We start from the raw sequence: 12,788 nt of genomic DNA, 5'->3' as shown, positions 1-12,788 counted from the left end.
GCAGCCATCAAGTCAGGGGCTCTGAGAGCATCTTCCTCCTTCCGCTCTCTGAGGACCCCAGCTGGCCCCTGACCCCAAGGCCAGCAGGGCAGCTGTCACTCATGTTCCACTACGTGGCTAGCAGGCATTCAACCATAGCCTGGCTCCCATTCCTCTGCAGGCAGGACTCCCCATGACCTCCAGGGTCGGTCAGCAAATCCCACCAACCACCGGAGTCTGTAAACCAAGTGTTATTGGAAACTGGCCACACCCATTTGAATTCATACACAGCTATGAGCTGGGCAGTTGTGACAGGTGTCTGGCCTGTGGGAGGTCCTGCAGGAGGCAGCTATGGACCCTGCTAGGGACTCATGCTGACCCAAGCTCTCTTCCTTTGCCCGGAAATAGCTGTGTCCAGCTCTCTCAGCTGTTCCTGTCATTCCCAAGTGCCTCTGTGCTGGGTGTCCCCTGAAACATTCAGATCCACACATTGCTCAAATCCTAACTCAACTCCTTTGCTAATTCTATACTCTGTGCATGTGGGTGGCACTGGAGAACCAAGCCACTGCAGCAATGACGAGCACCCCCAGGGACCAGGCACCCTGCACTCGCCCATCAATCCCCAGGAGGTGGGGGAAGCATCTGGATCCTGTCTTTGTGGAGGAAATCAAGACTCAACTCTCCAAGGCCGCAGGCTACAAAGTGGGTAGGGACCAAAATACACGTCTTTGCCCGAGCACCTGAGCTGCTGCGGCCTCCCAAACCTGGTCTCTAACACCTTTAACCCAGAGAGTACATTAACAGCACATTCCCAGATCCAGGTCTCTGCACAAACCACGAGGAACCAGGTCGGCAAGAGCCCGCTTCAGCTGCACCCGAGGCCCGCTTCCATCATGCCTCCGTGTTCCCTCTGCAGTGTCCCTGTGACACGGACTCTCGTGTCCTCCCTGCCCCGGGCTCTGCAGCCCGCCGGGCTCTGGTCACTCACCCCTCCCTCTGTTCAGCCTCCTCTGCTCCCTCCTCTGCGGTATTAAGGGAGAAGCACAGCCTTAAGGGCACCGTCCTGAGAGCACGAACGAGCCCAGGTGCCTACCTGATGTCCTCTTGGTCTCCGCAGCCTCCACCACAAGGACTTCTCAACCCTCCTCTGCTCCTCCTCCTGCCAAGGCTCCCTGCCCCCTCACTGCCCGCCAAGGCTCTGCGGGGACTCTTCCAATCTGGGGTGTCACCCGCTATAGAGAACCTGCTGGGCATAGATGCAGGTGTCCCTCACAGCTCCCAATTCTGAAGGCCAGGAGGCTGGCCACCACCGCTGACTTGAGACGATCACCCACAGCGGAGGCCGGTCCCGGGTTCCACGGCCCTGCAGCTGTCACTGTTCGTGACTGAGGGTGCTCCTCTCCCTTCCCTACCCAGCCACACACACGACTCCCAAGCCAGCTGGGACAGCCACCAGAGCCGAGCAGCTAGCGGCTCCACACTTCAGTCATGCCCAGAGATCCTGCCTGGCTGATGTCCTCGTCCTGCTCCCAATCCTTCCCCGACTCCTCGTGTGCATGCGAGCATCAGAGCCCAGGCACCTGACCCTGGACTCAGGCTTGGCAGGTGTGGCCTCTCCGTCCTTTGCAGGCCTACAAGGTGCCTCTCTCCTCCAATCTGGGTGCCTGAAACCAGTCCCCCATCCTGACCTCTGCCACATCATAGCACCCCTGATAGGACCCCTCTCCATCCTCCTGAGCCCTGGGTTCACCCAGGAGCCTATAAACATGGCTGAATCTCACCCTCCAGGGTGCCCTTGGGGCGCAGTGTGCAGCCTCAAGACCATCTCTCTACCCACTCTGCTGGGCCTCCGCGGGCTCAGGCCACACGATGGCCCCACAGACAGCAGCTGCAGTCAGGGACTCCTGCAATGTGCTCAGGATGGCCGGTGGGTTGTCAATACGTGCAAAGTTCAAGGGGGGAACTGGGCACAAACAGACCTTAACACACCCACACTCAAAATGACCACAGCTCTACTTCAAGGGGCCATCAAGTCATTTTGACATTCTGTGTCACCTTAACGTACTTCCTCAAAGATGTTTAGTGTTTTCCGTCAACTTCTCCAGGCATTCTCTGAAAGGCACCACAACCAAACCCCAGCAGCTGAGCAAACACAACAACTGTGCCACATGAGCCATCAGAAGCTTTAGTCTGTGACTACTGCGAGTCAAACAGGTTGGGCGTGGTGACACACGCCTGTAATCCAGGTGCCTGAGGAGGCTGAGGCAGGAGGATTCAAGTTCAAAGCCAGCCTCAGCAACTTAGCAAGGTCCTTTCTTTTCTTTTTGTTTAAATAAGTACTATATTAGTTGTAGTTGACACAATACCTTTATTTTATTTATTTATTTTTAGGTGGTGCTGAGGATCGAACCCAGGGCCTCACACGTGCTAGGCAAGCTGAGCCACAACCCCAGTCCTTTCTTTTTATATTTTAATTTTTTTATTTTTATATGGCAGTAAAATGCATTACAATTCTTATTACACATATAGAGCACAATTTTTCATATCTCTGGTTGAACACAAAGTATATTCACACCCATTTGTGTCTTCATACATGAACTTTGGATAATAATGATCATCACGTTTCACCACCATTTAAAACCCCCTGCCCCCTCCCTTACCCTCCACCCCTCTGCCCTATCTAGAGTTCAACTATTCCTCTCATGCTCTCTCTCCCTATTCCACTATGGATCAGCCTCCTTATATCAGAGAAAACATTTAGCATTTGGTTTTTTTGGAATTGGCTAGCTTCACTTAGCATTATCTTCTCTAACTCCATCCATTTACCTGCAAATGCCATGATTTTATTCTCTTTTATTGCTGAGTAATATTTCATTGTGCATATATGCTACATTTTTTTTATCCATTCATCTATTGAAGGGCATATAGGTTGGTTCCAAGTTTAGCTATTATGAATTGTGCTGCTATAAACACTGATGTGGCTGTGTCCCTGTAGTATGCTGTTTTTAAGTCCTTTGGGTATAGACCGAGGAAAGGGATAACTGGGTCAAATGGTGGTTCCATTCCCAGTTTTCCAAGGAATCTCCATAGTGCTTTCCAGATTGGCTGCACTAATTTGCAGTCCCACCAGCAGTGTATGAGTGTACCTTTTTCCCCACATCCTCACCAACACTTAATGTTGTTTGTCTTCAGAATAGCTGCCATTCTAATTGAAGTCACCAGACCTTAAACTATACTACAGAGCAATAGTAACAAAAAAACAACAACAACAACAACAAAAAAAACATGGTATTGGCACCAAAACAGATATGCAGACCAATGGTACAGAATAGAGGACACAGAGACAAACCCACATAATCACAGTTATCTTTTATTAGACAAAGGTGCCAAAAACATGCATTGGAGAAAAGATAGCCTCTTCAACAAATGGTGCTGGGAAAACTGGAAATCCATATTCAGCAAAATGAAATTAAACCCCTATCTCTCACCATGCAGAAAACTCAACTCAAAATGGATCAAGGACATAGGAATACAACCAGAGACCCTGAGTCTAATAGAAGAAAAAGTAGGCCCTAATCTCCATCATGTGGGTTACGTCCCAACTTCCTTAATAAGACTTCTTTGGCACAAGAATTAAAATAAAGAATCAATAAATGGGATGGACTCAAAACTAAAAAAGTTTCTTCTCAGCAAAAGAAACAATCTGTGAGGTGAATAGAGAGCCTACATCTTGGGAGCAAATTTTTACTCCTTACACATCAGACAGAGCACTAATCTCTAGGGTAAATAAAAAACTCAAAAGCTAAACACCAAAAAAAACCAAATAACCCACTCAATAAATGGGCCAAGGACCTGAACAGACACTTCTCAGAAGATATACAATCAATCAACAAATATATGAAAAAATGTTCACCATCTCTAGCAATTAGAGAAATGCAATAAATTTAAAATGCAAAAAATTTAGAGAAATACTCTAAAATTTCATCTCACTCCAGTCAGAATGGCAGCTATTATGAAGATAGGTCCTTTCTTAAAGGAAAAAAATAAAAGGGTGGGGATGGAGCTCAGTGGTAAAGTGCCCCTTGCTTCTATCCAAGCAATGACAAAATGAGACAAACCAAAACCTAAACAGCCAAGAGCAGGCAGGCTGAGCCACATCCAAGGGACAGAGGGGACTTCCATGGTTTCAGTCTCAGTCCACCCAGAGTCCAAGATTCCACAGGTGCTCATGGGGGTGGTGCGAGCTGGAGGAGTCTAGAGACTTGGTTTTAGGGTCCCTCCGTGCACACGCTCCACAGCCGCCTTATCTCACATCGCAGCTTTGGACAGATCAGGGCCTCTCCTCCCCTGGCACAGACACGACCAGGTCAGCGGCACGGAATGTGCACAGCAGCCAGAGCGAGGGGTGCCTCTAAGCCTCCAACGGACCCGAGCACCACCATGAGTAGGGCCACGGGGAGGCCAGGAACCTCCTCCCTCCTGTCTGATTAAAAAGCAGGCAGACCAGCGACATGGGAGGGGGCGCAGGCCTGTGTCAGCTGCTGGACCCACTGCACCGCTCCAGGGCCCTCTTTAACACACGAAGAAGTCGAGTCAGAATTGAGGACAACGTCCACCCTCTCCAGGCCCTGTGCTCTCCAGGCCTCAGGTCCCCTCCTCACCTTCTTGTTAATTATTACGTGACTAGAGGAACCAGCCCCTCCTATATCCAAACACCAAGCCAGGAAGAGGGTGGTGCTGGGTCTGAAGCTGCACCGCTAAGCTTGGGCAACTGCAAAGCACTCTGCTTGCCAATTCCATTAAATATTTTATGGAAAAAAGTGAAATAAAATACATGAACCAGAATCGAGTAATTCTGCTGAACATTAAGAAACAATGGATCAAAAAGAAACAAATGCTTTTTCAAAAGAGCCCGGCAGCAGCGTGATGCGTGCACTTCCGGGCTGCGAGGAAGGGTGGCCGTCGCCCAGGCTGGACAGTGGGGCAGTGCTCTACTCCAGAGCTCTCTCTAGTCCCTTGTTACAGAGCTGCCTTCTGAGGATGGCCCACAACCAGCAGAGCTCCTGTTCCCAGGCCAATCCCAAGAGCTGGCTCTGCCCAGCAGTGCACGGACCCTAGCTCAGCCTGGAGGCCACATGGAGGGACACCTCATCTGGCTCTTGGTTCTCCTTCATCCTGTGCTTCACACTCATTTCTTCTGTGTCCTGAACAGCTTGTTCACAAGGTCTCGCCAGAATCAGGCAAATACCAAAGACCAGCCAGGACAGGCAGCCTCCCCAGGTACCAAGGGGGACAGCCTCCTGGCCCGTCCTCCTCAGGTAGCACTTCCTGCCACTCTCCCTGAGGGTACCTGGGAGCTGACAGAGCTCCAGAGCCCTGGTGTTTCGGCGTCTTGACTTTTTCTTCTTTACTTTTTTAAAAAACGTGCTCCTGTCCACCTACCAGTCTGTCTCCCAAAGTCTACTTGCACTGCTTTGGACATTAAGTATGAAGAGCTGCCAATTTTCTCAGAAGAGATTTATATAAACTTCGGAAGCCAGAGGAGTAATTTTCTTTATAATTGACATTAAAAAGTCGCATGAAATAGATGAAGGATGGTTGTTAAGCACATCTGCCACTGTGCACGTCTCAAACTTTAGAATAATGAGGGGCGAGGGGGAAGGAAAGGTTTATGGGCCAATCTTCAAAACTGGAGAATAATTAAACACAGAAGTGCAACAATACAAACATTTCTTATTCAATTATGTAGAAACATGGCTGAGAAAGATGTGTTCATGGAGATAATTCATCACAAAAATAGCAGAGACTTCCCCTTCTGAGCTGTGTGTGCTCATCTCAAGGGCAGGGAGTGGCCAGACCTCCTGCAAGGACAGCTCTTCAGCCCCACCTTCCCTGGCATCGGTGGCTCTGAGGACACCCAGCACCAGTTCCTCGCTCCTGCAAGAGCTGTCTGTGGATTCTTGGCATGCACCACTTGGTTGGGTGGGGCACAACTGGTGGAGTGAGGCGGGAGTCTCAGGGGAAGGGCCTGGGGGTCCTGCTGAGCTGTGGGGAGAAGCTCTGCCTCCATCCCAGGGAGACTCCAGGTGTGAGGCTGGGAGTAAGACCCAGGATGGCTCTTGCAGCTGGCTGAAGGGAGCGGGCCAGACCCCGGCCAGGCAGGAAGCTGGGGGCTCCAGCAAGACTTGATACTTGACCCTGGGAATCAGGTGTGAATTGCTGTGCTCTCGTCACAGCTGCTAACCTGTTCTTGCTAATCATCGTAATTCATAAGTTTTATGTACATGGCGTATCTGAAAGTCAGCAAAATGAATGTTTATCTAACCATCAGTCACCTGCTTCCAATTTTGCTGACCAAAGACACTGACTGGGTCTCCTCATGGAAGATTCTGAAGACGTTCCTGTGTGATCAGTCTTACAGCAGCACAGGCCTGCTCCGGCTTCCCATGTCATCAGCTACCTGGGTCTGCCTCAGACCTGTGCTTCACATGCAGGACGCAGAACCCCTGGGGAAGCATCCTGTTGCTCCAGCACCCCCTCGCAGCCTGGTGTGTGGACTTCCCTCCTGACTCATGCTATAACCATAAGGTCTACAGATCCAGGCAAGGAACCTAGGAGCTGCTAAGGTATATATACGAAGGACTGTGCAACTCCTTTGGCTGGTGGTGCTACACCGTGAGAGGGTTCCTGTGGCCAAGATATACCCAGGGTGGCAGCAGGCATAGCCCTGGGCAGCTGGCCTGGGGCAGACGCCTCTGGATACCATGGTGCTCCATTTCACTCTTAAGGCCCCGCGGAGACTCTTGCCAGTAGCACTCACAAAGTCACCCACTCGCATTCACAGATTTAATAAGATACTCCTTTTAAAAGCCATGAGCTTTGAAGACATGGGAAAGATGTCCTTTGAGGAGTGTCCCAGTTGGGGAGGACTGTGGAAGCAAGCTAGTCTTGCCCTCAAGCAAGGCTCCAAAACACCCACCATCCCATGGCCTGAGACTCCCACACCGAAGACAGCTCTGCACACGCCCATGCATCCCAGATCTAGATGGTGCAGACTTGAACCTTCCCCACCAGTCAGGATGCATGGAGATCCTCCATAGTTCACATTTCCTCAAAGCTCTATTTACTGCAAAACCCTCTGTCCCAACACAAAGCCAGCGCGGAAGGCGAGGGGTGGGAAAGGCAGCAGCACTTTCTCCTTCCACACGAGGTGAAGTGGTTTAGATAGCTGTCACTAACACCAAGGGGTTTATTAATAGGCAAAAATTAATTGTATGTAGACTGAATTAATGAGATGGAAAAACATGCATATTTCAGCTAATACAGAGGGGACCGGCCTCTGCCGAGTGCCGGTAATGAAGTGTCTGGGCCATGGGATGCGGCTCTGAGCAGCCACCAGCAAGCCGGGGTCCTTTTGTGATCATGGGGGCTGAAGGTACCGTTAAAAAAATACACTGTGAAGTGTAAACATCAGGCAACTGTTTGGAGCACAAAGTTGACCCCTGACGCGTCTTCTGCAGACTGCCATCTACAGATTTATAAATAAATGATTAGATGCAAAACCTCCAGAGGGTTATCCTCTTCCACAGCAATTACAGGAGCAGATGATTACCATTCAAGTGGGGTTCCAGTGAAAGCCCTCGACTGGCAGGAATCACTCACCGCTGTCCTCCTGCCGTAAGTCACCATGACAGGAAACCCAATGTTCACATGTAGCGCGGATGCTTTAACAAGCTGAGTCAATATGCACTAAGCGAACACGCTCTCGAGTTAAAATATATTACTGTCAATAACAGACTGAATTAAGAAAGCACAAGTTTCAAATGTGATCAACGTCAGGAAGAAGTTCTCTGGTTTTCATACCTGCACAACCTTCAGACCTGCTGTGTACACGGAAGTCTGATATTCACTTGGACATTTTCTCTCTGGCTCTTCGTGGCCAAATTTTTAAGTCATTTAAACACAAGGTAACAAGGCAAATCACAGAAGGCCCAAATGAGCAGCATCCCACTCTGTGCATGCCTTCCTAGTCGGGAGTGCCCTTTCTTCCTCTGATTGCAGGGGATGACATCATGTTCCGGTTTGGGACTGTTTCTTTACAAGGAACCACCGCTGCTCCCATCTCCATGCACACACTCCCCACGCCTCTGAAACGGACTTCTGATCACAGAAGTAAACTAAACCTTTCCCCACTCTTGGTCATTTTCTTGGTCCTCTCCCCCACAAGACTGCTATAAAAAAGTAGAAATAAATTCTTTTTTTAAAAAATCTTTGTTTTAAAATTTAAGAATCATCCAAAAATATTGCAGTAGAGGCATTTCTCTTTCCTTCATTCAGTTTTCCTGGATGATAAAACCTTTTGAAGCCTCACAGTCAAGCCCTGGGAGCTGAGAGGATATTACACTGCCAACCAAGAGCCATACCTTCTTAGAGGTTACCACTTGTTTGATACTTATTTTTTATGAAATGAAAAAAAGTACACTTTTAAAAGAGACATCATCCCGCATCCAGGTGCATATGCCAGCCACAGAGCTGCTCAGTCCACAAGGACATGCCACCCAGTGGCCACGTCTTCCCTGTCCCAGTCTCTACCAACCACCGACCTCATTTCTGTCACTTTTAGTTTGTCATCTCGTGAGCTGGAAGCACACAGAGTCCTGAAGCAAGGACGGCTTCCTGTGCTCAACACAACGCCCTTTAGATCCTCTGGTCGCTCCTTGGATTAATAGCTCGTTGCTTTTTATTGAGCTTTTCAAGGATTCCATTTCATGGGTGGACTACCGTTTCCCTTTGGTCTTTGGAAGGACATCTGAGCTGTCCCCACCTTGGGGACATTGCAAATCAGGTTACTCTGGATCTCTGCATATGGTTTTTGTGTGGACACTTGTTTTTATTTCTCTAGGATGAAGAGCGGGGGATGACTGCCATGGCAGTGGAGGCAGGAGGGGCACTTCCTAGCAAAGAGCCACGCTGCCTCCCAGGGAGCATGGGTCGCGGGGTGGCACCACCCGGTCCTGATCCGTGCTTCCCTGCAGCTACCCGCAAGCATCGCTTCATGTGCTTATGCTTGAACATCTCCTTTGATGAAGTGTCTGCGCCAATCTCTTGCCCAGTTTGTTTATTTTCTTGCTGTTTAGAGAGCTCACTGCATGTTCTGTACACGAGTCCTTTGTCAGATGTGGGTTTATAAGTACTGTCTTCCATTTTGACCTTTCCATAGGGTCCTCTGCAGAGCAAAACTTTAGGAACAGAGTTTTTTAAAATAATGCTTATTACCGATCCTTCTAGAATCCCTCATTCTGGCAAATTTTCAGGATGGGTGACCTCTCTCAGAGCTGCACAGTCGTCTGCAGCCGGGAAACAGACTGAGAACTGGGGAACCCCTATGGGGAGGAGGGGAAGCAGCCTACCAGGGAAAACCCGTTCAGTAAGAGCAGCTTTACGTGTGGTATGTGTAAGGATGCTTCGTACAACTGACATCAGCAGCTCAAACATTACAACGCCACAGCCAGCACATCTCAGGAAACTGGAACCTGCATCTACAGTTTGCCAGGTGGGACACCATCTTGGTGACAAGGCACCTTCGTGGCACGTCTCACCCCACACAAGGGACAGTCGGGAAATGGGAAGGTGATGCTCACATTTATGACATAAAGCAGAGGGAGCATGGCCTGGGGGCACAATTTTGGGTGAGTATTTGGGACGAAGGCTACCCTGTTCTCACCGTGCTAACGGTCACTATCGTCAGCCCCGATGATGGAGGACTCATGCTCGTCTTTCAGCAAACACGGGCGGGTGTCCCAGGAGCATGCCAACTGTGAAAACCGCGCAGGGCTTCCTGCCACAGCGCTGGAGTGCATGACGCCTGCCATGAGCCAGGCAGCAGAGCGCCCCCTCCACCCCGATGCCATCGCCCTCCTCATGCTGTGCAAGAGGCCTCCTGGCACTGCCAGGGCTCAAAGACACACAGATTCCAGGACCGGGACAGGAACAATCTCACTGGATGGCTGCCGAGGCAAAGCACCTGGGAGAAGCAGCCCGGGGACAGGTGGACCACGGTGGCTCAGGATGGCCACCAGGCCTAGGGCCAACATTCAAAGGCTAAAGGGGTCGGGGAAGCTCTGGTCACTGCCATCTCCTCCCCACACCTGGGGCTCCAGCAGGGAACAAGGATCTCAGTGTACCTCTAAGGGAGGCATTTTAACTCTGGTCAGGAGCGTGCCCCAGGACATGTCATAGGAAGAAAACAGGGAGGGTAGCTCCCTCCTTTCCCTGCTGCATCTGGATGTCTGCAGACACCTAGGAGACGCTGCTGGTTACCTGCAGCACTGGAAACCTACTGCGTTCCCACAGGACCACAGCCTAGTCCTGCATCTCATGGTTATGCCAGGGGGACAGCAGGAGAATCAGGCCAGCTGGCCTTCCAGTGGGTGTAACCGGTTCATCTCTGTGCTCCTCGGCTTGTACAAGTCATCAAGCACGAGGTCTGCAAGTCACGAGGCTGGTTAAGAACCCCCCTCCTTGTCCTGCAATAGTGTGTGACGGCCGTCATGAATTGATGGGACATAACGGGAGTAACTGGCAGCTCCCCCAGGCTCTGCAGCACTGTGGCCCGGCCACCCTCTTCTTCCCAGAGGGTTCCAGCCTCTAGCCCCCAGCTGTGGCACAGGTCAGAACGGCAGAGTGCAGAGTAGCATGCTGCTCCTCTGCAGTTTTAGGAAAATTACTTTAAATTTTATGACATTTTTATACCATGGAGTGCGTAGGAGTTCTCCGTGTAACGGTAATGATGATGTGGGGTCTGGGAAGCATTGCACTCTTGACGAGCTTACAGAGGAGAGCACTGGGTACCTTTCCCAGGGCAACCTGTTCTATCGATGGCATCCAGCAAACATAAGGCAGCCCCAAGTCTCCAAGACACCACGCAGGAAAGGCCAAGACCCTTTATTCCAGAATGAAAGAGTGTCCGTTTATCTTCTGACTGTATTACCCAACCCAAAACATACCACAATCGACCCCAACTCTGAGTCCCCCATGGACCGCTGCTCTGTGCAGATGGTTGACCTTCAGAAGGCAGCTCCTCACACAAACAATTCCTACAGATTTCACATTTTTTTAATTACATAAACTTTCCATTAAAATACACCCACAGTTCTCAAACTGTACTCTGCAGGCCCCAAGGTCACATGGGATGCCCACCAGGTTTGGGACATCACAGGATGCCAGGGCACGCTGCCTCCAGGGCCTGGACAGTCTGGCGATTAAGGGTCCCATTCCGACTTTATCCAACCAACCCAGGGTTTTCCCAATTGCTACTTTAGAACCCTGAGGCACACTGGGACTTCATAAAGTTCGGGAAATAGATATATCAAAGCGTGAAATTCAATCAAACTAAGTTTTCTACAAAAACACACGAATCCAAACTACTTCCTTGCGAGAGCTTGAAATAAAACCTCAGGACCTTATGACGAACATTTCCTTCATACTAAGGATGTTATGGTTCTTTCTAAGGGGACTTAACAGTCAATTACGGCTTTCCTCCACATGCCTTGAGCCAGGTCGGCATGCGCATGCGCAACCGGGCGCTCAACTGCTGTATCTCACCCCACAGGTGTCATTAAATGTTATGAAGTGCATCCCCCAGGCTCTGAGGCTTTGATTACATTTTCACACGCAGTTCAGGGTTCAAGATAAACACCTGTGCTTGTCTCTGTGTCTCAATTGCAAGAGGAACCTTCCCAGGAAAGAGGCCAGCTTGGCAGGTGGGAGGTGCTGGAGGAACGCATGCTACCTGCCCTGGCCCACCACGGAGCGTGTGCAGCCCACACGGCTGGCAAGGGTCACACACTGCCTGCCACCAGCACTGGTCATCACTCCTGCCCCACGGGGAAGCTGGCCAGGGTGGTACAGGCCTTCCAGTGGTGCCCTCCACCCACGCATTCACCGGCTCTGGGTCTGCAGCATCACGAGCACAGCAAGGAAGGGAGAGTGCCCCACTCTCCTTTGGAGCACGGTGGCAGGCGACGCTGTCCCAGGTCTCTGAAACCCTAGCCCCAAGCCCGCGGGCCCTCCCTCCCACTCAGAATCAGAACTTCTGGCTGCTCCACGACCATCCACAGACGGTTTTGTGGGTACCTCCTCTGAATTCCATGCCTCCCTCCCAGAGAGGGTTTCTTCTTGGCCCTCAAGAAGGGTGGGGCCACGTGCTTGGTTCTCCATCTGTTGAGGTAGCTTTGTGACCATCTGTCCAGCTGCTCTAAGTCCAGTAATGACCTGCAGACACCAAAAGAACCTAAATACGTCACTGTTCGTCTTGGGGCTGATGCCCTTCCCCATCACCGGGCAGGAGGCTTGTGCTGCAGCAGGGTGGGACTGCCCTCGGAGCCTGGCATGGCTCTAAGCAGTGTGGGCAGCAGCTATGAAGGCTTGTCCCTTCCCCCAGCCCAGCCTGCACTCCTCACGGGCCCAGGTCCCCGCAGCAGCAGCCCCACTGCCCTCTGTAGAATCTGGGTGTTGCTCTGGATCCCGACAGAGTTTCCCTTTCAGAAACCACTGTGTGGTGAGGTGCGGCCTCCAAGCCTGGGGCAGGCCATTCTCTGCACCACTGAGGCTGAGGGAAAGTCAGGACTTGCCGGTTCACAGCGGCCCTGGGAACTGGGAGAACTTAACCTGTATTAGCACAGGCCAACTTGGGTCAGCCCAGAAGGAAAGCGGCACTGCATGAAATCACTAAAAACAGTCATAACTAAAGAAAATAATTTCTGTCCACAAGGATGAGACTCGAAGCAAACGCCACAGAGCTGAAAATG

General features: G+C 50.8%; 1 protein-coding gene across 6 annotated transcripts in view; it reads right to left on the bottom strand.

Moving 5' to 3' along the window:
- The window catches only part of Mgmt (O-6-methylguanine-DNA methyltransferase), a 234,324-nt gene that overhangs the window by 55,665 nt on the left and 165,871 nt on the right, over window positions 1-12,788 (bottom strand). For 5 of the 6 annotated variants that reach the window (XM_046448835.2, XM_046448836.2, XM_046448832.2 and 2 more), the window contains one exon: window positions 12,115-12,252. The exons of the other annotated variant lie outside the window; for it this stretch is intronic. In XM_046448835.2, the coding sequence (XP_046304791.1) occupies window positions 12,115-12,252 (138 nt within the window). The remainder of the gene's footprint in view (window positions 1-12,114; window positions 12,253-12,788) is intronic. 6 annotated transcript variants of the gene reach the window in all.

Source organism: Marmota monax, unplaced genomic scaffold (genome assembly GCF_021218885.2).
Source record: "Marmota monax isolate L192 unplaced genomic scaffold, Marmota_monax_Labrador192_F-V1.1 WCK01_AAM20220418_F8-fsc00076, whole genome shotgun sequence".
In the NCBI taxonomy this organism is placed as follows: domain Eukaryota; kingdom Metazoa; phylum Chordata; class Mammalia; order Rodentia; family Sciuridae; genus Marmota; species Marmota monax.
This window is presented reverse-complemented; position numbering and strand designations above follow the sequence as displayed.